Source organism: Panthera uncia, chromosome C2, assembly GCF_023721935.1.
Source record: "Panthera uncia isolate 11264 chromosome C2, Puncia_PCG_1.0, whole genome shotgun sequence".
NCBI classification, from domain to species: domain Eukaryota; kingdom Metazoa; phylum Chordata; class Mammalia; order Carnivora; family Felidae; genus Panthera; species Panthera uncia.
The window spans coordinates 119098956-119126948 of NC_064810.1; the positions used below are offsets into that span (position 1 = coordinate 119098956).

Below are 27993 nucleotides of genomic sequence, written 5' to 3' on the forward strand. Positions count from 1 at the left end.
CATATATATTGCAACTGCCAAAATTACATGTTTTATGGGTATTTGAAAAGTTGCTGTCAAATGTGTAATTGAAGCTTTGAACAACCAAAACAAGAGTCCATATATAACAGCATTTAAGCCTACGTGGCCATGGTTCTCAAACTTGCCTCACATCAAAAGCACTTGGGGAGCTTTTGAAAATCTAGATGCCCAGGCTGCACCCCAGATCAAATAAAATCTAGGGCTGAGAGTCAGACATTAGTATTTTTAAAAGATCCCTAGGTGATTCCAAAGTTTAGCAAAGTTTGGGAACCAATGGGATGTGAAAAACTACACATAATCAATTCGTAGCATGTTCCCTAAAGGACTCGACTTACGGAATACTTTAAATTCACAGGTCTCATGTATGTTTACATTTAAAATACTTCAACATTATAATGGTAAAATATTTCAAAAATATGAGTAAGAGACTTTCAGTAAATTAAAATTTTTTCTGTAATTTAAAATATTGCCCAAACACTACAATCCACTCTTTTTCAGGAGGGAGAATATCAGGAACATTTATTTCCAGCTTCCAAATCTTTTTTATAAGTACAGAAGCAGAAGAAATACTGAAAGAAGAAGGGAAGAAGGGATATAAACAAAGAAAAACTAAAATGATTATTTACTAAGAATTGCAAATGCTCATTTACTGAGTACACCACAAAGTTCCAATCTCTATTCCTAGGACTTTGTGTCATTTTCAGGGACATGATGCTGGAGGGCTCATGCTTTTAGTTTATCAGAATAAACCTGAGTGTTCCTTTTCCCAGCCCTTGGTGAAAACTGAAACTTTACTTGACTCATCTTTATGAAAAAAAGAGAAAGAAGAAAGAGATGGAGGGAGAGAGAGCAGGGAAGGAAGGGTGAGAGGGAGGGAGGGAGGGAGGAAGGAAGGCAAGAGAAAAATGTGTCCTAGTGGTGAGCTCACCTGTCCTTTGAAATGTTCTATGGTTGAAATGCCCCTCCTGATTGATCAGTCCTCATTCAACAGATTTTCATGTGTTAGGAACATTCAAGGATTATGTCAGCTGAAATTCCTGCTGCCCATCTGGTAGAGAGAACAACTTATAATAACAAACACACACCAGACTTGGATGAATTACCATCCCCACAACCTGCAGGCCTGTTGGGGTCATTCAATTCTTCAAACAGTCCCGTTTCTATAATTTCTTCCTGCCATGCTATGGGGACAGCACCTGTTGCAAATCTTTGGAAGAATGTCTTATCTTTATCATCAAATTCAATTCCCCGAACCTCAGAGAAATCTTCAATTTCAGCGATGTCTTTGGCATAAACCACGGAAGGGTCTGGCACAAATGGGGGCTCAACTAGGCCAGCTTCCAGGCGAGCAAAATTGATGGTTTTGAAGAAAGGGTGTTGCCTGGGATCATCAGACTTCTCTCTGTAAAGAAAGGAGATGGTCAGACTGAGTCACACTAACAAACCAAAACAGGAAATGTTCTAACAATACAAAATGTGCAGCATTCTTTTCCTGTAATACATTTCATTTTAATTGCAAAGACAATATAATGACATAAAGAATAATTTAGAAAAATAATGACTTCAAAAATCACCTACAGACAGTAGCATTTTCATTGTTTGTGGATAAACCTTCACATGTAGATCTAATTTTTAGGGTCAAGCAGTTGACATGACTTTTATCCTTAGTGTTTTGTGGAAATACAAGCAAAATTCAGTGAGGCCAGAATCTGCTTGCCTGCAACTTTATAGTCATTGCATTTTGCTCTGCCCTTCAGGGTCAGACAGAACAAGGGAAGCATGTCTCTTCCCACCACATTCTAAAAGACAGCACCCATATCTCCCCACTCTTCATATGACATGGTGTCTAGGAGCTCCACCTACCTCCCCCCACTGCCACAATATTTTTAAAGACTTAAAAAAAAATGCATTAGGGGGTGCCTGGGTGGCTCAGTCAGTTGAGTGTCTGACTTCAGCTCAGGTCATGATCTCACAGCTTGTGAGTTCGAGACCCACGTTGGGCTCTGTGCTGACAGCTCGGAACATGGAGCCTGCTTTGGATTCTGTGTCTCCCTCTCTCTGTCCCTAACCCACTCACATTCTGTCTCTGTCAAAAATAAATAAACATTAAAAAAAATTTTTTTTAAATACATTAGTAATTATTAGTGTTAATGAGCATACTTTCAGTGCCCAAGACTATGGTTATTTGTTATCAAACCCTTGTCTAGAAATTATTCCAGCATTTACCTTAGAATAAGGGAGAAAAATATACGTTCCCAATTGTGTAACCTCTTATATTAGTTATCTATTGCTGTGTAACAAGCTACCCTAACATTTAGTGACTTAAAACAACAAACATTTATTATCTCACAATTTTTGTGGGTCAAGAATCTATAAATGGTTTCACTAGGTGCCTCTTTCATGAGGTTACAGTAAAGCTGTTCAGGGCTGTGGTCTCATCTGAAGGTTTGAGTGGAGTTGAGGGAGAAAATCTGCTTCTAAGCTCACTCACGTGGTTATTGGCGAGCCTCCATTCCTCACCATGTGAGCCACTGCACAAGGCTACTTTATAACTTTGCACCTGGATTTCCCCAGGGCAAATGATTAAAGAGGAAGGGAGGGAGGGAGGGAGGAAGGGAGGGAGGGAGGGGGGGAGGGAAGGAGAGGAGGAGGGGAGAGAGAGAGAGAGAGGGAAAGCAAGCCCAAGATTAAAAAAGCACAGTCTTTTAATACCTTATCTTGGAAATGACATCTCATTATTTCTGCTATATTTTTAGAAGCAAATCAATAAGTCCAGCCCATGCTTAAGGGAAGGGATTACACAGGACTGTGGATAATAGAAGGGGGATCTTTGGGAACCATATGAGGGGCAGCCTACCACACATTTCTTTTGGTCCCCCTTAAGTCCAAGTTTTAAAGAAATAAAAAGAGGGCTGTATTGTGGCATCAGATTCAAATGATTTTTTCCTTTTTTTTTTTGTTTATTTATTTATTTGAGACAGAGACAGCATGAATGGGGGAGGGGCAGAGAAAGAGGGCAAAAGGGAGAATCCCAAGCAGTGGGATTCTGCACTGGCAGTGCAGAGCCCAACACAGGGTTTGAACTCAGAAGCCATGAGATCATGACCTAAGCCGAAACCAAAAGTCAGACGCTTAACCAGCTGAGCCACCCAGGCACCCCTTCCTTTTTCTTTTATGTGAATAGATATACTGCTCTAAGAAATATCTTCTCTTACGCAAAAGTCTATTTCTGTCATAAATCAACCTTATTAAAAATTAATCACGTTCATAGTTTTCCCTTTACTTTTATTCCAGTTATCAAAGAGCTTTCAGGAAAAGGACTGAGGACTTCTCCCATATACCCCCTTCACAGACTCCCTACAATCTCAGATAATTACTGCAGCAGACTCTATCCAATAGGTTCTAAACACAATAATGACATTACTAATAATGGCAGGGAGAATAACTAGCATCTATCCAGAGCCTACTCTCAACTAACACAAAGTGAAGCGCTGTTATCACAGTCAACCATCACAACAATGCCTGTCTGTCTTTTAACTGCATTTTTAACCTCTTTTATCCTCTTCAGTTGCTTCTGCATTCATAAATAGCTGTGCCTCTGAAAAAGCCAAAAGACATAGGTGAGTTTTTCAAAGGAAAATTGTAATCGAATATTATTGTGAAAAAGAGAAATTCAGTTGGAGGCGTCTGATGTCTAGCCATTCTCTGGGTTGTTTTCTGTGGTTCAGGCCTAGCACCATCCAGAAAGGTGGGTGCAGGGCTCCTTGGACTTGTCTCATTATGCACCAGCTGAAAAACAGGTATGGAGAACTGCATCAGGAGGTACTGCAGGTGTCTCTCTTTTTCTCAAAGCCACCAAGTCTCCCTCAACTGAAAGGAAGGAAAATGCGGGCTTGCCATCTCCTAGAACTCACTGACCGGTGTCTGTCTGTGTGGCTTACATCCTGTAGAGTCACAGTCTTGAGGGAGGGTTACTGAGATCATTTGAAGCTTCGAAGATGGATTTTTCTCTGTAGTTAGGTTTATGAGGTATAATTCACATAGCAACATTCAACATTTTAAGGTATCAGATTTTGGTGTGGGGAGGGTATCACGTAGATTTTACATGTGGCAGAACAAGGAAAGAGCTAGAATTCCGTCCAAGTAGATCAGGAATGAACCCCAAGTCTCGGAGTCTCAACGAAAACGAGAGTTGGAATGGGACCAGGTGCCCTGAGGAAGGAGCTCACACCACCTTGATGACCATCAGCAGGCATGAACACAATGTCCCACAGGTCAAGAGTCCTCCTCAAACTCACTCAGAGCAGTTTTAACTTGGATAAACAGAGTGCCCAGGGGCTCAGTAACCTTGAGAAACTTGTCAAGCCGGTCTTGACATCAGGATGAACAGTTCTCAAGTAATATCTCAAGCAACAGGCCCAAATGGCCTTGGCTTGTCCGGCAGGGATGGCTGACTGCAGCCCTTTTGCAACTAGTCACAAAGGAAAAAAGGAACAATAGCCCCCGAAAGGTTTTCTTTATGTTCTCCATCACCCCAACTAGATGCCCCTGGGGGGCAGGGTCCATGCTTTATGCCCTTTTCCACTAAATGTCTGTGGTGCTGATGCTGGCAATAAAGACCAGGCTTTGTAACCCCTATTCCTTTTACTCGGTGTCTGGGACACTGCAAAGTTGATCACTTTACTTTTTGCACTGGTATCTCTTATGTCAGTTCTGTAATTAGAAATAACATGTATTATTTTACTCTTGAATCTTTCCCTGGCAGCTTCGTGCAGAGATCTTTTTTGCCCACCATTATGCAGTGCACTTTGGACAAACAGGAGAGGCTACTGGTTGAGGCGGCATCTTTTGTAACAGCCAAACGGGCCACGGTAGGAAAGGAGATTCTCCTGCTTGTTGGGGTAGATTTCATTTCACAGCATTTACAGGTGCTCTTGTGTTCCTGAACCCCACATCGAGATTACAATGGATTTTCTTGTAACAGTCAATGAAGCAAAGATACCACCTGACCATACACTGTGGGGTTTGGTCTGCCAAGAACAGTATGTATTGGTATGAAATTATGTGTTGGAGAAGCACTTAAGTCAGAGGCTTGCACGGTTATTTGATCTTGTTCTGCTGCACTAACTGATCAGAATAAAACCTGCAAAATGTTTAAATGGGCTTTAGCTTTTATTTTATTGGAAAACACGATAAATCCTCTCAAGAGCCCTTGTGAGATGCTCAGAAAAGCTTTCAACTTTTCTGCAAAATTAATTCACAGACCTATGAAGACAAAGGGAAGATCCTTTCAGTGGCATCTAAAGAAGGAAAGGGTTTTTAAAATTTATTTCAAATGTTCATGAATGCAACAGAGAGGGGCCACGTGACCCATCTTCTGTGTGACATGCTATGTAGGCATTTGCTCGGCCCTGAAGGACACCACTAAATCAATCAAGCATTATCTCATTTGAATTTTTAAAAAAATACAGAGTTGAAATGAAAATGTTGGAAGGTTTTGTCTTTCACTGAACAGCTGGTTTTTATATGCCTTTTCTCTAATGTTGTAAACAGTTTTATTCAAAACAGTCACAACAACAGATGCTTTATTAAAAGGTTTTGCTTGATGGAGCAGCTTCAGGCAATGAGCCAGGGCTTTAAGGTGGCATTTTCCCGAAGAAGTTTGTCAACATTTCATTTTATATACCCACAGCGTGTTTATAGATTTTCAATCAATCCTGGCAAGCGGTGGTGTTCCCTTCAGGGAAGTCATCTAGAGAGACTGTTTGCTTTCCTTGCTGCCTCGGCCGCTGTTAGTGTGCCCACTCATCCTCCCTGTGCTTGAGAACCCGTGCGTAGACACGGTCAATGGTCACCATTTCTGTGTCTCCTCTCCTTCCTGGGCACATGGAAGACAACACTAGCCAGACCCTTTGACCTTGGGCAGGGCCAAGACTCATTCTGGGCAAACGGAAATGTGTGTGAAGTGCTGTGCAAGTGGGTCACTTCCTGACCGAGGCGGTACAAAGTTCCCCAGGTTCTCCGTGCTCTCTTCTCTTGCTACATCAACTGGAAGCCACGAGTTCCAATGGAGCTGTCAGATGGAAGCAGCCTGGATCTCTGAGTCACTGCTCAGTAGGGAGACACCCTGGAGTGCTGCTGGACCCACAAGGGACTTTGTGTGAATGAGAAAAATTCCATTAGTTTTAAGCTGCAGAGACTCTGGGATTTGCTTGTTATCATGACGTGGCCTATTCTGACCACAGTAATACAACATTGGAATCTACACAGGAAAATCAGCTCCATGTTTTACTTCACATAAATGCAGAGTTTCCACCAAATTTCAAAATACGTGTTTGTTAGTTTGGTGTCTGTCATGCTTTGGAAGTTATTACAAATGGATTTTGTTTTGCTATTTAAAAAAATCAGGTCGGGGCACCTGGGTGGCTCAGTCAGTTAAGTGTCCAACTCTTGATTTTGGCTCAGGTCCAGGCTTGTGGGTTCAGGCCCTGCATCAGGCTCTCTGCTGTCAGCTTGAAGCCTACTTTGGATCCTTGGTCCCCCTGTCTCTCTCTGCACCTTCCCCACCAGCATGTATGTGTGGTCTCTCTCTCTCTCTCAAAAGTAAATAAACATTAAAAAAATTTTTTTTGATTAAAAAAAATTACGTGGCAGAATATTCGGGGTGCCTGGGTGACTCAGTTAAGTCCTACTCTTGATCTCTTGATTTTGGCTCAGGTCATGATCTTCAGGTCATGAGATCAAGCTCTGCCTCGGGCTCCGTGCTCAGTGGGGAGCCCACTTGGATTCTTTCTCACCCTCTTTCTGTGCCCCTCTGCTCAAGCACTCGTGTGGTGTCTCACAAAATAAATAAATATTAAAAATATATAGTAAATATAAATAATATGTTTTTAATATATATTTATATACATTATATATTTATATATATTTCATATATGTTATCATATTATATTTTATGTTCTATTATATATTATATATTTCATATATAATATATATATGAAAACAAGATATATATACATATCTTGGAGATTGTTCCATATCAAGTGCTTATAGTGTTTGAAAGTATCAGAAATACTTAACCATATAACATGCAAATAATAATAGGAAAATAATAATAAAACTTAACCTCAAGGCCTCAGCACTAATCCAAAGTACGTTCTAAATCCCCATGGACAATGCTGACACTGCTAATCACCTCTGTTATATGGTAGTTTACCTGCTTCCTAAACGTTGTTCTGGTTTCTTAGCCAAGAAGAGTCTGCAAATATCTTTTGCGTCCTCCGTGAAGTTATCATGTTGGAATCTGACCTCTTCTTTCAGGGTTCTTTGCTTTAAATCCTCTTTACTGACTTTTTCCTTGTAATCTTTGAATGGTGTTCGTCCAGCAACCATTTCATAAATACTGCATCCCATTGCAAACCAGTCCACAGGATAGGAATAACTCACTTTTTCCATTAGGATTTCAGGAGCCATATAACCATTGGTTCCAGCCTATAATACCCCAAACAAGAAACAAAACAAAAATACTAATGTGAGTGTAACAAACACTGCTGATTGCCTATCCAATACCCATTCTCCTTTTCTTTCTTTGTTAAGGGAATCTTAACTTATTTGGGGTGGCAATGTGTCTAATCTATTCTAGTCCCTACTTTTCCAGCATCGTCTAGTGCAGTTGGGGCAGGCCATGTGATCCATTTTGGCAAATGAGACATAAAGAGGATTTAGCTGCAGTGCATTATAAAAGGGACAAATGAGGCTGTCCTTGAAGTGAGACACTTCATCACTAAGTTGAAAAGTTCAAGTAGATGTCTTTATGATTCTCCTAAGCTCGGCCTCTGTATTTTATTCACAGGTAATAGAAAATTAGATGCATGGTATTTTTTTTTAAAGTTCACTTATTTATTTTGAGAGAGAGAGGAAGAGAGAGTAAGTGCAGGCACATGTGAGTGGGGAGGGGTAGAGAGAGACAGAGGGAGAGAGAGAACCCCCAGCAAGCTCTACACTGTCAGAGCAGAGCCATTCAGTGTGGGCCTCGAACTCATGAACCATGAGCCAAAATCACCAGTTGGTTACTTAACGGACAGCCATCCAGGCACCCCTAGATGCATGGTTTTTAAAGGTTGAGCACTTTAGGTTGCTAAAGGTTTTTAAAGGTTGCTAATATTGAATGTTCATATATTATCCGGTCTGTGATTCTTATTCTATTTGCTACGTACTGATATTAATCTCACACATCTCTGCCTGTCTCTGCATTGAAAATTAGCAGAGTCATTTTAATCTAGAAAATTCCACATATGAAATTTCATCTAACATGCATGAGTATATTTTGTAGGCACCCTTCTAATGGCAATACATGCCAAATGACCACTGGATTTAAAAAAGTATTTTTTAAATACATATTTTTTGTTAGAGCAAAATACATATAACATAAAAGTTGTCATCTTAATAATTTTTAAATGTACAGTTCAAGAGTATTAAGTACATTCACCTCGTTGTACAACCATGATCACTATCTATCTCCAGAATTCTTTTCACCTTGCAAAACTGAAACTCTATACCCATTACATAACTCCCCATTGCCCCCACTCCCCAGGCCCTGGCAACCACCATTCTACTTTCTGTCTCTATTAATCTGCCTACTCTAGGTCCCTCATATATGTGGAATCAAGCAGTTATTGTCCTTTTGTGAATGTGTGATTTTAATAATTAATTCAATATTTAATGAATACCTATAACATACCTCATTATTATAAACCATGTATATATGTGTGTAAGTATGTGTGTATATACACATGGTTTATAATATGCATATACACACACACACACAAACACATTATGATTTCATAAAAACTAAGTTGTTTTTGGTTAAAGTACAATGCATAACTTCTTCAGCAATTAAAAATTCAAAGTATACCCTAAAATGACAATATGCTTCCATTAGTACATAAAAATGATAATATAAATTATTGGCAGAGTTGTGAAAAACAGATGTGCTGTGTAAATTGACCCAGACTTTTAGGAGAGCAGTAAGATATAAATAGTCATAGACAATAATATGTACCAACTGTTCCTTTTCTTCAACCAGTTGACTTACCTTTGGAGTATGTATCTCAAAGAAATGACTCAGAAGGAAAAAGAAATCTATGCTGAGATGTTCACAGCTTCATTATTCATAATGGTCACAAGCTGGAAATTTCCAAATGCCCATCAATAAAGACAACAGACTAAAGTCTACTGTTAATACCAAGAAGTTTAAATATATACTGGGTTTCACACACCAATTATAAATATGCATTCCAGTACACCAAAAAAGTTAGAAAAGTGTTTTTAGTTGTTTACTTGGTGATTTTTTTTTCTGTCTAATTGCTTAAGTATATGTTTTTTACATGCACAGTATATATTTTGCATTAGGAATATTAAATTTCACAGGTAATTTCTACGTGGATAACAACAATGAAAAACATATATGACCCAAGCACTAATGAGAAGGAATTGGCCGGTTCTGGAAGTGACTGGGGTCTGACGGGCTGGGCATGAGTCAGCGCGGCACTGCTGTTTTCATAGAAGCTGATATATAATTTGGGTGACCATATGTTCCGGTTTGCCCGGTACAGTCCCAGTTTACATCTGTTGCCCTGGCATCTTGTCTAGTTTTGCATTTGTCCAGACAAAAGGTCCTGTAGGCTCCTCTAAGGCCCAGGATATAGTCTCACTCATCTTTGTATCCAAACTAGGTACTTACTGCAGGGCCTCATCTGGTGCATGCCCAACAAAATGTTTGTTAAGTAAACAATAGCAACGATGGTAACTGGATGTTTTCCATTCACTATCCAACCAATATTTATTGAGTCATGCCCTCCAGTGAGTTCTAGAGATACCAACACATATAATACCCGGCCTTTGCCCTTCAGGATTTACAGGCTGGTAGAGACAGGTCAAAAGGTCAACTCAGTAAAGTAGGGTAAATGCCATAATGGGAGTATAAAACAAGCACAGAGAGGCCAGAAGGTGTGTGTGTGTGTGTGTGTGTGTGTGTGTGTGTGTGTGTGTGTGTTGGGGATACTTCACTGAAGGGTGATAGCTGAGCTGAATCATGAGGGAAGAATCTGTCACACACAGAGAGCTAGCTAGCTAATAAGCATATATGAGATATGAAGCCAGGAATAATGTGGGGAGCTTTAAGGAATTTGACATTTCTGGAATACAAGATCTGTGGGATGCAATGGTGGGAGGGGAGACCAGAGGGAGAGATGAGGATGAGATTGAGAAACACTGTATGCCAAAATAGCAAAAACTCATTCCCAGTCTCCCTTTTCCCTTCTATCCCTCTACTAGAGAGGCCAGAAGGCTAAGCACTCCATCTCCCAGCTTCCTTTGTACCTAGGGTAACCTTGTGCAAGGTCAAGGTGCTAAGGGTTGGGGAAGAGGGGGAATGAGCTTGCTTAGAAATACATAAAAGAGGGGCACCTGGGTGGCGCAGTCAGTTGAGAATCCAACACTTGATTTTGGCTCGGGTCAAGATCTCAGGGTTGGGCTCCACACTGGGCATGGAGCCTGCTTGGCATTCTCTCTCTCCCTCTCTGGCTGCCCCTCCCCTGCTCATATGCTCTGTCTTGCTCTCGCTCTCTCAAAATAAACACATAAACATTTAAAAAATATATATAAAAGATGTAAGACAGATTAATGGATCAATAGAGGGATGGATAAATGGATAGACATGTGACAAAGTGAATCTAATAAAATATTGATGACATACAATGGAACATTGGCCTTAAAAGGAATGAAGTACTGATATATGCTACAATATGGATGAATCATGAAGACATTATGCCAAGTTAAAGAAGCCAAACACAAATGGCCACATATTGTATGTCTCCATGTGTATATAATGTCCAAAATAGGCAATTCCATGCAGCCAAGAAACGCATTAGTGGTTGCTTACGGTTGGGGGGGGGGTGGTGGTGGGAGTGATGCTAAAGGGTAGGGGATTTCTTTCTGGGGTGAAGAAAAATTTCTAAAACTGTGATAATGTTTGCATGGCTCTATGAATATACTAAAACCCACTGACGTGTGTACTTTAAATGGGTCAGTTTTATGGCAGTTAAATTATATCTCAATAAAGCTGTTCCAAATGTCTACAGTAAAAGCTAGATAATGGGTATACAGGTTCTTGATGTGGAATTCTTTCCTACATGTTTGAAAGTTTTTATAATAAGAACATAGAGGGGAAAAAGGAGTGAGGGAAGGGGATGCAATGCCAGGCATTACTGGATGGCTGCCGGTTCACCAGGAACAAGAGAATCTTCTGGAAGGGTTATAAAGAGGAACTGCAGGAGAGAGGGAAGGAGGGGGAATCCATCTGCCCAGCTCCCTCCCATCTCCTACTTCCACGAATCATGGATTACCCAAAATCTAACTGGTCTGTATTTCCAGATATGTCATCCAGACCTTTAGCAGCTGCCTAGAAACCAGGATTCACATCGCACAGTATGATATTTCCTCCAATTCTAAAAGTAGAGGAGCAACTAGGCCTACAAGTGGAGCCAGGAGGGTGCTGTCCTAAACAGAGAGAAGAGGCAGAGAGGGACTGTGAGAAGATGTGTGAGGTTTGTGGCCCAGTATACAAACCTGATGAAACTTCTCAATGATGTACTTTGGTGTGGGGCTTTTTCCATCTGTGATGCTGGTTACTGGTTGGCTGCTTAATCCAGAAACTAATGGCTGTCAGAATCTGGAAACTTTCTCATATTATTTCTTTGATCATTTTCTCCCTTCCATTTTCTTTCCTCTCTTGTTCTTTTTGGAAATCCTCGATGAATCCCCTATGTTTCTTATCTTTTGCTTTTATTTTCCATCTGTCTTTTCTTTCTTTCTTTCTTTCTTTCTTTCTTTCTTTCTTTCTTTCTTTTTTCTTTCTCTCTCCCTCCCTCCTTCCTTCCCTCCCTCCTTCCTTCCCTCCCTCCTTTCTTTCTTTTCTTTTCTCTTCTTTTCCTTCTTTCTTTCCAGGACATTCCCTCTATTTTTTCTCCAATTCTTCTTCTTTTTTTTAAGTATTTTATTATGGGAAATTTCAAGCATACACAAAAGAGAGATGAGAATCATATATCCAGTATAGGCTACACTCAGCTTTGACAATTATCAACAAATGGTCAATCTTGTTTCATCTCTTATCCCTGACCCACTCCTACTGCCCCAGACTATCCTCGACATCATATCACTTGTATTTCACTATGAATCTCTAAAAGATAAGGCCACTTAAAAAAACAAACAATGCCAAAGCACTACAATACCATTATCTCATTTTAAAAGTAGCAATAATTCTTTATCATTATCAAAATCTGGACATGCTTACACTTCTCCACTTGTCCTGTAAACCTGTCCTGTAAATAGTTTGTTATACAAATAAGGTCAATACAGTGTAATTGCTTGGTATGTCTCGTAAATTTTTGTGAATATATAAATACCTCATCTCTCTGCCTCCCAGCCCTTTGAAAGTTTTTGTTAGAAAAAGTGGCTAAACTATAGAGTATCCCAGGTGAGATTTTGCTGATAGCATCCCTGTGGTATCATTTAACATGTTCCTCTATCCTTAGTGTTTCCTATAAATTAATAGCTAGATCTAGAGGCTTAATCCTTCTACTGAAATTTCATTTCTGCAAATGTATTTTATTAACATACAATTAACATAGAAAAATGTGCACAGATAGATGTTCAGTGAAATAAATTTTGATAATTGAATATACCCATATAAGCACCACCCAAGCAAGATATAGAATACTTTTATCCACCCAGAAAGTTCTCTTGTGTCTCTTTCTAGTCCATTCTCCTCCCTACTTTGCAGGCAACCACTTTCTGATTTCTGTCACCATAGATAAGTTTTGTCTGTTCTTGGATTTCATGTAAATGGAATTGTATGGTAGGTATTCTTTTGTGTCTGATTTTTTTTTTTTGACATAATGTTTTGAGATTTATCCATGTTGTTCTGCAAACTTATTCATGATTTTTTTTTTATTTCCAAATGTCCTTTTCTTCTCTGAATGTTTGTTTTCTAGCATTTGTTCTTGTTTCATGGATGCAGTATTTCCTCTTAAATCTCATATGATATTAATTATAAATAAAAAAATGTTCTATTCATTGCATTGTTTCTGCTCTCTATAAGCTTCTTTCTTCTGTTGGTTTTTGCATAGTCTTTCATTTTGGAAGGTTCTTTCAAATAATAAATGATCTTTGACTATTCATGTTTAAAGCTGACAAGCAGCTTGTCAAATGATGGGCTTCACCATAGGGTGATCCTGCCAAGCCATTTCAATGGGGACCCACCTGTGAGTATCCATAGACCTTTTGTGTTAGCATGCTCAGTTTCCCCAGACAGAGATGCTCCAATACCCCACCTGAAAGGGGTCATCCTGCTTGCTCTCATTCTGGGAGCTAAGGTGTGGAGGGGATGGAGGGTCTCCCTGTACAAAGTATTTCACTCTCTACAACTCTCAGCTGAGTTATATGTTCCTGGGTCCAGCTTCTCTCTGGTTCAGTCCCTTCTGCTGGGGTTGGAGAGGCATGATGAAAGATTACAAACAACATCCAAGTGCAGTTTAGATGGTGGTGATTGGTAAATTCTACTTAGCAATACTGACTGTGAGCTTGCTCTGTGTGTGGTCCCCTTCCAATTAGCAGATTTCAGAGGTGAGTGACTTTAAGGATTAAAATAGCTAATCAGGACACCAGATAAACATCGGTTGCTCAGTAGAAGGTATAGGGTGAAAGGAGAGAACATGCCTTGTCCTAAAACAAAGGATGTAAGACACAGGCTGGGGAGAAAATTGGAAATAATGTACAATACTTACTACGTGCTTATTACATGCTAAATATTTTCTCAAGTGCTTTAAGTGAATTTCTCGTTTCATCTCTATGATAAACCTATGAGACAGAAACTATTTTATCTCCCATTTTACAGATTAGAAAACAGAACCACAGAGGGTTTAAATCTTACCCGGGGTCATCCACCCAGGATTCACACACAGGTCTGCACTCTGAACCACGACACTGCACTGCCTCTATGGAAGCTGGCTGTTTCAAACTCTTCCAGGTTCCCTTCAGATTTCTCTGCTCCCCTTAGAGTCCTCTCGTTCCCTCTCTCTATCTATCAAGGACCAAGACCTCATCTTGGTCCATTCTTGCTTAAGCTGCTTCCCTTCCCCTTTCCCCAACAAGCTCTTCATCCTTTCCCTGTATCTCTGCTCATCAGGCTGGCTGGGCTGCTCCACACAAGCAACCTCTGCTAGGAGGTGGGGACCAGACCCTGAGCCATCCTCCAGGACCATCTTGCTCCCTCCCCAGGGAAATAAATGAAGAGTCGGCCCACCATCCTCACAGCACTACAGCCTCTTGGTATAATGGAAGGAGCACAGGACAGCATGCAGGGCAGCTTGAGATGCATTCCAAATAGTTTTCAGGACTATCTTTACCTCTTGGCCCTAAAGACAGAAAATGTCAGTGATGGAATTTTGAAGGGCACCACCTCCTTGAGGAGTGGAGGTATTTCACAGAGAAGAATGGAATTAGAGGCACACGCCAGACTCTGAGCACCCAAATTCCATCGCAGCCTCCAGCTGAAAAAATTAATTGCCTGCCCTTTATGCCATTTGTCTTCTGCATGTGAACTGCCTCCTCAGAGTGGGGTGGGAGGAGAGAATTAGCCAAGCAGCATGGGGCAGGGTCCAACCATGCTGACCTCTCACAGCTTAGTTTAACTCCTGCAGTTACAAAGGGCCCCCGCACATCAGTCTCTGTGTCATCAAAACAGTCGCTTTCAGTCCATGTGACCAGAACTGCCATTGCCAGGGCTATAGGGATCACCCAAGTGTCAGCAGCAACAAAACACTTAGTGGAGGTTTTGTGTATGTTTTTTGTTTTGTTTCCTTCCTTCCCCCCTTCCCTTTTTTTTTCTTTTGGTTTTACAATGCCTTTTGATGGACCTACATAGTCAAGACCTGGTCAGGCAAAACAAGATATCCCTAGCATGGCAGGGCATCAAGCATCACACCGCACAGGGTTTAGGAAGCCAGTAATGACGCCTCCTTTATACTCCCCCCCCTCCCCCAGGGGGCAGCAAGAAGTGCATCTACTACAGTCAACACATGTGTACTGCTTAGGCCCATCAGGACCTCCTGACACCTACAGGTGTTGAAAGTTGGAGGGAGGTGCACACGCTAGTCTCAGATCAGGATCAGAGCCAGCCTGTCAGGACCTGCGCAGATGCCCCTGTAGCTGTCCTCACTCTTACCCTTGGGCCCATGGGAGCTGAGTGGCAGGGCCAGGCTGGGCAGTCCCAATGTGGCTCTGGACAGCAGTGGACTGTGACCCTGGCAGAGCTGAGAACAGGGAGGGGACTTTCAATGGGACTGAGAGGGCACAGTTCACAACTTAATAGTTCTGTGTATCCATAAAAAAAGGGTGTGTGTGCAAGTATGCTTGTGTACGTGCAGGTCCTTCAAGGTCAAAGTCACCAGTAAACCTCCAGCTCCCACTGAATCTGAAAAGTTGGCAAGCTTAAATTCCATCGTTAGAAGAAATGCCAGCGTCGTGCCCCTGGTGCGACCAGGCCAGACTGGAGTTGATGACTGGGTGGGGAGAAATATGCAGAAAAGGAAGCTCTCTGGGTTTGTCGGTGGTGGCCCAGCAAACTGACCAGCAGAGAAAGAAACTGCCCGGGATGCTTCTTCCAACCCCCCCAACCCCAGCTCATCACAAACCAGATCCACTCGACAGCACAATCCAAACAGAAGAGGGAATCAGAATGTACATCTTTTGTTTGCCGTGGCAGGAGAACTGTTGAGCAGAGGAAAAAAACAAGCTGAGCTTAGCGCTATCAGCTGTTTCCTGGGGCTCTCTCCTTCCTTCCTCCGAGGGGGGCCTGGCCGCTTTGTTCTCGTTCCCAGCTGCTCCTCTGCGCCTTTAAGCGGTGGCCTTTGCAGACCTCAGAGGAATGCGGCCTGAGACCCCAGGGGATTTAGCTCCGAGGCTCTGCCTGCATGCTCAGCCCCAGGCTGCAGCCTCCAAGAGTGCCTGCTCTTGCACCTGGTCTGCTTTCTGCTGGCCACTTCCTAGGTGGGCAGCAGGAGCCTCACCAGAGGTGGCTTCCTGCTTTTTGTGACAGCCGAGGGAGGACACCTATTTCAGAGAGCCCCTGCAGGGGATCCAAAAGAGAGGTTTCTGCAATAATGCTTTCCACAGCTGTACAGCCTGGTGTCATTCTGCTGTGGTTCGGATTCCAGCTCTCTCACTTACTGGTCACCCCCTGCCTTACAGCTCTTACTTCATAGGACTGTGATGAGGATTAAAGCGTTAAGACCTACTGAATACCTCCCAAAAGCCTGGCACAGAGCAGAGGCTTAACAGGTGTTAGAGACCACGGTCACCAAGCCTGGGTTCCGGTTGTCTCAGGCAGGACAGCCACCCAAGAAGAAAGACTCCAAAACCTCTGAGACTACATCAGATTGAAATTCAGGGCCTGGCACACGGGCAGAGATCGATAGTCGCGATTCTTCCACTGGAGTGTGTTCTTCGGTGGCTCCACGTTCCCTAGTGGATCTCTCCGGCAGAGGGCTGAGGCCCATTTTCCATGGTGTCCCTAAGATGCTCAGGATGAAACCACAAGTGAGTACCATGTGACTGTGAGGAAGCAAGGCAACTACATGCCTGATGGGCTCAGTCTACAGGGGAGCTGCGTGCCCCCGCCCCACTGCACCTGCTGCGGCCCCATAGTCCTGCTGGCTCCCTGTGCCTCTCAGAGAACAAAGCACAGGTGCAGAGGTCACCTGAGAAGCCCAGTGCCAACAGGTGAGGCACAAACAATGCAACAGAAGGAACTGTGACTGAGGGGTCTGGTATTTGGCTTCTGGTAGGATAATCAGAACAATCATTTCTTGAGTACCTACTAAAGGTTTACCCTTTGCTAGGCTTTTATCTACCTTGTTTCTTAATCTTATCATTAAGCTTAAGAGGCAGACAGCCTGGGGTCAAGTGCAGGGCTAAGCCAGCCTAAGTGCATGTCTGTGCCAATTACAAGAAGGCACCCTGCACAGCTTGGGTTGGCCCTCAGTCCTCAGCATCCCTATGGCCGAGTGCCCCACGTGAGGGGTCAGTCTGTGCACCGCAGCCACGGTAAGTGTCAGAACCAGGACTGACACACATACCCCTTCCATCTGGTTGACGCTGAGGATCATATTTTATCAGCTGCACCTGATCTGAATGGATCCTCTGGGCTGCCAACACGTGTCCACATCAACTTCCATGATGCAACTTTTTGGTTCCCCGCATGACAGTCCCCTCCTGCCGCCCCTGCAGACCTCCTGGCTCTCTTTCCTCACTTCCACAACTCACTGGACAATGTGTCTCCAGTGTCCTCCAGTTCCCAGGTCCTCCTATTTACTGCCATCCCAACTCTCTCTTCCTGAGTGTCCTTCCAAGCCTGCTTTGTCATTTTCCTGCCTGAAAGCTTTCAATGGCTCCCCAGCACCCTAGGCCCTGAGTTCAAATGCCCTTGCCTGACTCCTCCAGCCCCCGAGGGCCTGACATCTGCTATACTCTCCAGTTGTACTCTCTGCACCCTTCCCACCCAGTGACTCCACACTCTGGGCAGCTGCAGAGTCGTTCTGTGCCTGAGCCCCGGGCCTCTTGTTCAGGCCTTTAGCTCGGCAGGATTTTTCAACTGTGACAGCACAGACATTGTGGGCCAGATCATTCGTTGTGGTGAGGGCTGTGCTGTGCACTATAGGATGTTTAGCAGGATCCTTGGCCTCTACCCACCAGATGCCAGTAGCACTTCCCCCATCACGACAACCAAAATGACTGTAAGGAAGGCCAAAAGTCCCTTGGGGGCCAGAATTGCCCTCAGTTGAGGACTCCTTTGCCCAGCCTTTACCCTTCCTCCTCACCTGCCTAGCTTGCTTGCCTTTAAGTCTCAACTCAGTTGTCATCACCTCCTGGAAGCCCTTCCCGACACCACAATCCAATGTCAGGCACCCGACTGACAGTCGGGCAGTGAGAACTGCCCTTTTACTTGTCAGTCTCCTCCCTGTCCTGGGGCTTTAGGAAGGCAAGCATTTGTGTGCCTAGTTCCCTATACTCAGGGTCCAAGTCTGTACCTGTGATACAACCTTACTTATAAATCACCCCTGACACCCCTCTTTCCCTTACGCCTTTTCCAAATCACTGAGGCCTATTCATTCTGAAATCTCTTCCCAGTTCATCCATTGTGCTCTGGCTCCACCAGAGCTGCTCTGAGATCTGAGCTGCTACCTTCTCTCACCTGGATTACAAATGATCATAATCCACCTGAATCCCCTCTGGTCGGTTCTTACTTCAGACTAATTTTCTTTTTTCTTTTCTTTTCTTTTCTTTTCTTTTCTTTTCTCTTTTCTCTTCTTTTCTTTTTTCTTTTCTTCTCTTTTCTTTTCTTTCCCTTTTCTTCCTTCCTTCCTTCCTTCCTTTCTTAAATGTTTACTTTTGAGAAAGAGAGTTGAGTTGGGGAGGGGCACAGAGAGGGAGAGAGTGAGAATCCAAAGTAGGCTGCACGCTGTCAGCACAGAGCCCCACCTGGGGCTCGAATTCACAAACTATGAGATCATGACCTGAGCCAAAGTCAGACGTTTACCACCCAGGTGCCCCCAGACTAATTTTTTCAAAACAGAAATCTAAGTATTTTGTTCCCTTGATTAAATCCTTTCAAAGACTTACTGATACTTTTTTTTTTCAGTAGGCTTCACACCCAGCATGGAGCCCAACATGGGGCTTGAATCCAGGACTCTGAGATCAAGCCCTGAGCTGAGATCAAGAGATACACACTCAACTGCTCAACTGACAGAACCACCCAGGTACCTCCTTTCTGATACTCTTAAGCAAAAAACTGGAGTCCTTAACATGGCCTGTAATGCCAGGTTTGGTGTGGCCCTTGACACCTCTCCGGCTTCATTTGAACCACATTTCCTCTTGCTTTGTCCTTTTCCTTTCTTGGCTTCCTTTTATTTCCCAAAAAGCAACAGGTCCCTTGCACTGGCGATCCGACGTGGAGTGGAGACCATGGTACTTTGGCCAGATCCCCTCTTCAGGTGTGGCCTCCACTCCTCCTGGGATCAAGGCCAGCCTCCAATGCTGTCCTGTGCCCAGCAGCAGCCCAGTGCTAGGGTTAAAAGTTGTACAGAGACTGTCTTGACCCATTATTGAATCTTTATCTTGTAAATTAAGTCCAATGAGACAATGAAGCATGTGCCTGCGGCATGCAGCCTGGCTCACACACAGTCCTGTCTCCTGCCACATTTCTGCCTCCCAGTCGTGGTCTCCTGGTTGTCTCCTCCACTGTCTCTGCTCAGCAACTGTTGTGAGTCCCTGCCCCTGTGGAGGCCTGGACTCAGGTGCAGCATTGGGTTCAGGGTTGGGGTCAGGCACATGCTTCCTCAGGCCCAGCTAGTGGGTGGGGCCCTGAGGCCTAGGAGGGTCTTCCCTCACTCCTATCTCTCCAAGCCTGAGGGAATGTGACACTGAATAGCAAATAAAAAACCACCATGACTTGTTGAAAGATTCATCATGGAAGACAGGAGAAAGCTTTTTGCTGATATTTGAACGAGGGTCCTCCGTTAGCAATTTGCAAGAAGCTTGGAACTTACATGGCCAGCCCTCGCTGGGAGCATTGACTGCTGATGGCTCACAGCTGCACCTCACCCTGGGAACTGCCCTCCACCCCAGGCAACTGCCTGGCCCCAAGCTGCCCCCTGTAGCAGCAGCCCAAGGTCACTGACAGGCCCTTTAAGGGATCCCTAAAAGGTACGGCCTCTGAAGGGCCATCCCAACTCAAGAGCTTGTTGAAGGATTGACTGAGGTCTTAGTTCCTTCCACTTCATTGTGGGTCAGCTTCTCCCTCTGCTAAGTCCTGCCTTCTTCATGCATACATCTCCTGAGAATGCACCTTAATAAGTCTTCCACATGGAAATGGGTCTCTGAGTCTGTATCCAGGAAACCCAGCCCAAGACACTCTCCTAGGACTTTGCTGTGTGAATACCTATCTGTCCCTCTGATATCAAGTTACGTTGTATTTCTCTTATGGTTAACTCTCTGCCTCTCACGTGTTAAGTCAAATCCTCCTTGGAGATCCCCATGTACCACATCTTCACAGCATTTGTCATAATTGAAATTTTACATTCCTGTGAGTAATTATTAAGTTCTATCTTCCCCACTAGACTAAGTTCCATGAGGGCAGGAAATCATGTCCACTTTTTGCTCATCATTCTATCTCTTAGGTTTAGCACAGTCCTGGTATGTGGGAAATGCTGGTACATATATGTTGAATGAAGGAGTAAGTGAATGAATGACTGCCTTTTGAATGAAGGGATGTTAAAAATAATTCTAAGACTATAACAAATATTTCTGAATGCCTTTCAACAGTGGTAAATACTTTGAAAATGGATTTGAAGTTCTGGTAGTGATCAAAAATTACTAGGAATTAATTTAGTTAATGATAGTGGTTGTAATTTTGGTGGAGACCAATGTGTGACCAAGAAATCACCAGAATTCCTCTCCTGTAAGGCTCTTACACTGTTTCTCAGATGTAAATTCTCAAAGAGAAAAAATTTTGGAGCAGGGTCATAATGATTGTGAGGTATGTAGGTGTTAATTTTTTTTAATGTTTATTTATTTGTGAGAGAGTGCAAGCAGGTGAGGGGCAGAGAGAGGGGAACAGAGGATCCAAAGTGGGCTCTGTGCTGACAGCAGTGAGCTGGATGTGGGGTTCGAACTCTCAAACCGTGAGATCATGACCTGAGCTGAAGTCAGACGCTCCACCGACTGAGCCACCCAGGCACCCCTGTGGGTGTTAATTTTGATGAAACACATTCTGAGATCTTTTAAAACTCCCTTATTCAGGGGCACCTGGGTGGCTCAGTCAGTTAAGCATTTGACTTTGGCTCAGGCCATGATCTCGCAGCTCATGGATTTGAGCCCTGCGTCGGGCTCTGAGCTGACAGCTCAGAGCCTGAAGCCTGCTTTGGATTCTGTGTTTCTGTTCCTCCCCTGCTCGTGCTCTCTCTCTCTCTTTCTCGCTCTCAAAAGTAAATTAGCATAAAATTTTTTTTTTAAATCACTTATCCAGTGTGTCTCTAGCATTGTATTTGGGACAAAAGAGACTTCAAAATAAATATAATGCCCAACCTCTGTCACCCATGATCCCCCTGAATATGAGGAGTTGGTCAGAAATGTCAGAGCAGGACAAGGTAACCAGATGTGTCAAAAGGTTTTTGGTCACTGTTCTAATTTCATTCCTTCCCATTCCTGACAAAAGAGCAAGTCTTAAAGACTCATGTTCCATAAAATATGAAGGCCACTGTTCTCCACATAGAATTCAGAAACTGAAAGTCTCTCCGCATGAGTCCCACTGCCCAATTTTCCTATTATATTTTCCTGAAGTCCCTAAAAAAGTGATATGAATTAGTTTTATTGTATGCATGTAGATGTCAGCTGAGAACAGGCAGGAGTGCTTATCACACTTATTAAAAATGCACACAGACAGTGGCTGGGATCATGTTTAGTTATATTGTGCCTACGTGTGGGAGGCTGGCTCTGAGACATTAGTCACATCATTCCCTGTGTAGGTGGGGGTGCTCCTTTTTGAAGTCTTCACTCTGGGAGTTCAAGTAGATTTGTGGTTGGTATCCACATCAGACCAGGCTGAGGAAGATATGCTAATGTCATCACATGTACTTATTCTGAGGTTTACTGAGAGAAAGCCTTTCACAGTATTAAAAACCATAAGCTCTATGTCCTGCCCTCTGTGTGAATTTAACAGAGTAGAAACGAAACTGTAAGTGCCCTGGTGGGCGCCTGAGTGGCTCAGTCGGTTAAGCATTCAATTCTTGATTTTGGCTCAGATTTTGATCTCACTGTTGTGAAACCGAGCCTGCGTCAGGCTCTGTGCTGAGTGTGGAGCCTGCTTAAGATTCTCTCTCGCCCTCTTCCTCGGCCCCTCTCCCCAAATCACGTGTGTACACAACATGCATGTGCATGCTGTCTCTCTCTGTCTCAAAATCAAAATCAAAACCAAAATCTGTAAGTGCCCTCGAATCTGATGTACCCAGATTCATGTCACATATCAGCAATGTGACTTTGAGTGGGTAACTTAACCTCTCTGAATCTCAATTTCTCCATCTGTAAAATGGAGCTATTAATATTCCTACCTCATAGAATCTTCTATGAGGGTCCCATCATCCCTTGATTAAGGGGTCAGAAGTCTTTCAAACTTTTCAAACCACGGAGGTAACAGCAGTTATTAGGGACATCTACTGCTTTTTGCCTAGCTGACATCCATTTCTCATTCTTTTCCATCCTGATTTTCCTTTGGAGAACACATTCTCATGTTTAGATAGGACAGACCTTCTCCCCGGCTCCTGGGAATAGCAGTGATTGCATCCTGGCCAGTAGAATTGGTTGTGCTTGGACATGTGACCTAAGTTGTCCATTGAGAGTCTTCACTGGGAAATGTGAAGGAATTTTTCTTAAAGAAGTGTTTTGTCCATGGGGTTGCTCAGTTGGTAGGGTATGTATGAAGATGGCCTCTATGTGGGGATCACCCGAGTGAGAGTGAGGCTAACGTGAAGGACAGCAGTGTGGGGAAACAGAGGGAGAGATCCCCAGGGACACTGTTCAGGCACCTGGATCAGGCCAGTCTTCTGAGCTTCTTAGTTATGAAAACTATTAATTTCATTTCTTAAGTAACTTCACTTTGTTCCATAAGAACCCTGACTGATAGTCCTATAAATCATAGTAACTATTCCATACATTAATCTTTTGAATTTACAATTCTTTTCCTCCAAATAATTCAAAGACTTATCTCACAGACTCATAAAACTTGGGAGACGAAGGAGGCCCTTAGGCCTGCCTAAAATGGCAGACAGTAACTCCGTGACACAGCTGGGACAGGGATCCAGGTTTTATGCCTCCCAAGCCAGCACTCTTAAACATCCCTGCCTCTCCCGGTGTGTCTGCCTTGGCCTTTCTCACACCTGAGTGGAGACACCTGTGTCTTTCTTCCCTGGGGTGTCTCCCTCTGTCACCACATTTTAGGAGTGGTTCTGTGCTCACCTCATCCCGTCACTGATGACAACCACATTTTAAGAGAAGTCAGTCCAGATATGGGTCTTGATGGAGCCTAGGTGAGAGGCCAGGGGCTGCTGAACTCTGGGCATATGACTACTCAGAGCCCAAAGCCTTTCCTCAACCTTCATTACCTACTGTGTAGATCCTTCTAGTTGCTGCTTGTGGGGACCCAAACCCAGTCTCTTTTTCCTTTAATTCATCTTACATAGTGTCCAAAGCATCTTCCTAAAGGGTCACTCTGGTCATGCCACTTTCTTGTTGAAAAACCTTCAATGGCTCCCTATTGCCTATACAGCAATGTCCAAAGTGCTTTACCTAGTGTCCCCCAATAGCCTTAAAGGGACTGCGCCCTTCCAAGGATGCCTAGCTCCTACCTAGGGAAGAGTTACCCACTTGGAAGAATCAAGTCCAGAGTTTCAAATTCTGTTACAGCCTCACGTTCTATTATGATAGATGGTACACATTCTGAGCCCTATTAGAAAGGACAACATTGTCCTTCTAACAATGTCTAGCACCTTGCTAATATTCTTTATTCATTTTGATGCTATCATATAAAAATCTTTCCCCCAGTTACCTTCCTTTATTAGTTCATAGTTCAGGTCAGAAGTCTGGGCACAGCATGGCAAGGTTCTTTGATTATGATCTTACAAGACCAAAGTCAAGATGTCTGGTAGACTGTCTTATCTGGTGCTCAGGATTCTCTTCCAAATTGAGACGGTTATGGAGCATGGAAAGGACCAAAATCTCAGAGATGTCGATCTCATCATCCTGCAGCTGTGGAATTAATGCCAGCACCACTAATCTCCACACTACTTGTTACATAAGGAAAATAAAGCCCTGTCTTGTTTAATTCACTGCTATTTGGGTTTTCTATGATATGCTGCCGAGATCAACCCTTAACTGATACAGCTCCCATGACTATGCCACTCCTACCCCTCAACCTACTTATTTAACCTCTTCAAGGCTCCTCTTCCACATCCTCTACACGTTCATGTTCCTCAGCTTCTATCCTTGCTCCTCTCCTCTTGGATGCTGCCCAAGTCACGATGACTCCAAATCCCAATATCTAGCCCAGACCTTTCTCCACAGTACCAGACCTATACGTCTAAATGCCCAGGGAACATCTGGACCTGCCTGTCACATATACAACACAATCACCGCTGAACTTGCCAGCTTTCCAACAGTTTTACTCCTCTAAGCAGTCATTGGAGCTAGAGACCCTCCCTCTTCTTTGCCTTCATACCCAGCTGGTCCTAATGTCCCAGCAGGTCTCTTTCCAATGGTGCCAATCTATTCACACTTCTTCAATCCTACTGTCTTCAATCCCTCCTAACTAGGTCCTCTGCCTCCCATCTATAATCCAAGTTAGTCTTCTAAAAATGTGAATCTACTCACGTCATTCCCCTTGTTAAAACCCTTCAAGGGCTCCTCAACCCCCATAAGAAAGTATTCAATGACCTTGCATGATCTGAGCCCTACACATCTCGTCAAAATCCCTTATGTTACAGCCACATAAAATCACCTGCACTTTCCCAAACTTGCCATGATTTTTCTCACTTCCTTGGCTGATTGTCCTCGCTGCCTTGTAAGCTGGAAACTGTACAAAAACAAAGTTTCAAGTGAATGTTTAAGAACCTGATTTGGGCCCTTGTCTCCCACCTTTGTGCACAGAAACTCAAAGGTAAAGACCTGTCAGAATCCCAGAGATTTTGTATTGTTTACTTAACATAATTGCTTAATTAATCAAAGAATTAATACCCTTTTAATCAAAGAATTCTCTGCAAGCCACTTTGAAACAAACTGATCAAAACAAACTAGTTGCCTTTGTTCTCTGCTACAAATTTTCATTCAGAATTTCATCTGTATCCAAAGTAAAACATTCCCCCATCCACACTCAACGGGAAAGGAGATATTTACTTTAATGTGCTAAGTGTTAGGGTTTCTTCTTTTTCTTATCCTATTAAAATTTACCTCCTAGGTTCCTGGAATTTTAGGACCCAGCCCCTAAAATTTTCCAGAGGAGGAAACCGAGGTTTTATGGACTCAGGAATGTAGCACCAGGGAGGTGGTCATTGGTGGAACATACTACATGCCGACTATGGATTCAGCTCTTTCCATCTCACCGTGAAAACACAGACCATTTCCAACTCACAAAGAAAGCTCCCTGTGCCTGCCAGGAAAGGAGAGCAAAGTAACCCCCAAATAACCAGTTAAGCTAATCCTCTTACATCACTCCACTTAAGGCAAGATGACAACATAAGGGCTTTAGGGAGAAGGAAATTAGAAGAATTATGTCCAACACTCCGTTTGCCCTGGGAATAGATCAGCCCTCTCCCCTTCTCTCCGACTCTGTACCCCACCCTTGGGACCAAGGGAGAGCCACTCACCCTCTGTGTGACAGGCTTGTCATCCTGGATCTGCACGGCCAGCCCTAGGTCAGACAGCCTGCAGTTGCCGAGGTCATCCAGAAGCACATTCTCCGGCTTCATGTCCCGGTAGACAATACCGAGTGAGTGGAGGTGCAGCACTCCACAGGTCATCTGGGCCGAGTAGAAGACCACCCTGCTCATGTCCAGGCCCCGTGTACCCACACTGTAGATGTGGAACTTGAGGTCTCCCCCATTCATCAGGCTCATGACCAGGCAGAGATGGGACTTGGTTTCAAAGGCATAGGCCAGAGAGACGATGAAAGGACTGCTGACCTTTTCCAAGATTTCCTTTTCTGAAAGAGCCATTTTCTCACCATTTTTCTTCTTCAGCCGCTTCTTGTCCAGTTTCTTACAGGCATACATCTTACCAGTGTTTCTCACCTGGACAGCACATACCTTAGAGAGAGAAAGAAAGGGAGAGGATGAGGTAGAAGTAAGAAGCACTAATGGGAGAAGACAGCAAGGTTGATACAGGGGATGAAAGGGCAGAAATCAGGTGAGGTGAAAAGATGGCAGGCTTCTGAGAAAAGAGAAGCCAAAAGCAATAGGGGTTCTTCAAGAAAGAGCTAGGACCACAATGAGGTACTCTGCACCCTCCACCCATTAGGGGGGCCATAATGAAAAAGAAAGGGAAAATAGCAAGTGTTAGCAAGGATGTGGAAAAACTGGAACCTTTGTGCATTGCTGGTGGGAACATAAAACGTGGAAGATTTTGGTGGTTCCCCAAAAAGTTAAACATAGAATTGCCACATGACCCAGCCATTCCACTCCTGGGCATATACACAAGAGAAATGAAAACAGGTATTAAAATACATGTACATGAACGTTCGCAGCAGCACTGTTCACAGTAGCCAAAAGGCATAAAAACCCAAGTGCCCAATAACAGATGAATGGGTAAGTGACATGTAGTCTACCCACACAATAGAATATTCACCCGTAAGAAGGAATAAAGTACTAATATATCTGCAACATTAGTGAACTTCCAAAACACTATACTCGGTGAAAGAAGCCAGATTCTAAAGGTCACATATTGTGTGATTCCATTTAGATGAAACATCAGGGTAGGCAAATCCATGGAGACAGAGAGCAGACCAGTGGTCGCCAGGGACTGTGGGGACGGAACTGGGGAGTAACTGTTAATGGGTACAAGGGTGATGAAAATGTCTTGGAACAACATAGAGGTGATGGTTACACAACACTATGATGCATGTATTCAATGCCACTGAAATGGCTACTGGTTAATTTTATGTTACGTGAATTTTACCTCAAAAAATGTTTTTCTAGTTAGAAAGATAAAGAGCTGATCATGGCAGTGGTATAAAATTGATTCTCAACTTTACTTCAAGATGAATGTTTTCTCAGATACCTGAAGTTTTCTCAAATCAGGTCCATTACCACAATTAAGGGAAACGGAGAGCTCCCGTGGTCGTGTGCTGCTATCATTCTCGTGTCTGGGGGGCACTACAGTGTGCTCCTGGCGTAGACCCCATCATAAAGATTCTCGGCCAACGCCACATTTTGTTTGTCTTTCCCAACCCACTCTCATTTTATTTCACATGGTGGCCAGAAAAAAGATGTGGGAGCCAGCTAGGAATTCTCCACAGGCGGCACTGAAATCAGTTCTAAGTAGGTCCTCTTGAGGTTTTTTTGTTGTTGTTGTTAACGCAAAACCAAATCCTTTTATGCTGTGTACTTCACCTTCCAGCACAGCCATTCTGAGACACTTACCTCCCCAAAACCACCTTTCCCCAGAACTCGGAACTCATCGAAGTACTTGTCCGACACCGGTTGCATCTCAAAGACCTTCCACTGCAGAAACTTGTCATAGAAGGGGCTGGCCAGGAAATCCCGGAAGGGCTGGTCCTGCAAGAAGGCCATGACCTCAGCCTTGGCCTGTGCCACCAGGGCTATCTGATCTTCCTTGGTGGTGGCTGCTTGGCACTTGGTGGCCAGAGCTGGGCTGAGGAAGGGATGTGGGTGCCCTGGAGCAGAAGCAGCCACACAAGTGGCCACTAGCCCCTGCAGCATGCTGCCCTTGACAGGACCATCCTCAGCCAGCTCCCAACTCTGCACCTCCTCAAGGAAGGCCACGGCCTCTTGGTATGGGGGCACTGTGGCTAGGAAGTCCCGGAAGAGGCGGCGGCCAATGGGCTGCTGCTCGCACAGGTTGTTGAAGTCCTGGGGCAGGGACTGGCGGAGCTGGGTGCAGGACTGTGGCCCGGGCAGCACCAGACTCCGGCGTCGCCTCTGCAGCTCCTTGCTGTCTCCATCCAAGGTCTTCCGGGCCTGCAGGTAGGCTGTGTTGGCAATCAGGTTGTCCAGGCCCCCCATGTCGACCATGGCTGAGCACAAGGTGTGCTCCCAGGAAAAGAAAAGGAAGGATGGATGGCTGCAGTGGGGA

General features: G+C 43.8%; 1 protein-coding gene across 1 annotated transcript; it reads right to left on the minus strand.

Moving 5' to 3' along the window:
• Positions 1-895: 895 nt before the first annotated feature.
• On the minus strand, positions 896-27993 carry GRK7 (G protein-coupled receptor kinase 7). Its single transcript, XM_049629783.1, has 4 exons — positions 27321-27993; positions 25551-25988; positions 7238-7512; positions 896-1423 (listed from the first exon to the last, which is right to left on the minus strand). Exons 1-4 carry the CDS (start codon positions 27930-27932, stop codon positions 1087-1089), a joined length of 1662 nt encoding a protein of 553 aa, XP_049485740.1. The 5' UTR covers positions 27933-27993; the 3' UTR covers positions 896-1086.

Excerpts from the sequence above, each read along its gene's own strand:
- GRK7 (XM_049629783.1), bottom strand. The coding sequence starts at position 27,932 with ATGGTCGACATGGGGGGCCTGGACAACCTGATTGCCAACACAGCCTAC. Across the intron at positions 7,513-25,550 it reads ACAAGCCTGTCACACAGAGG|GCTGGAACCAATGGTTATAT; the intron begins GTGAGTGGCTCT and ends GGGGTATTATAG. Across the intron at positions 1,424-7,237 it reads GAACAACGTTTAGGAAGCAG|AGAGAAGTCTGATGATCCCA; the intron begins GTAAACTACCAT and ends CTTTCTTTACAG.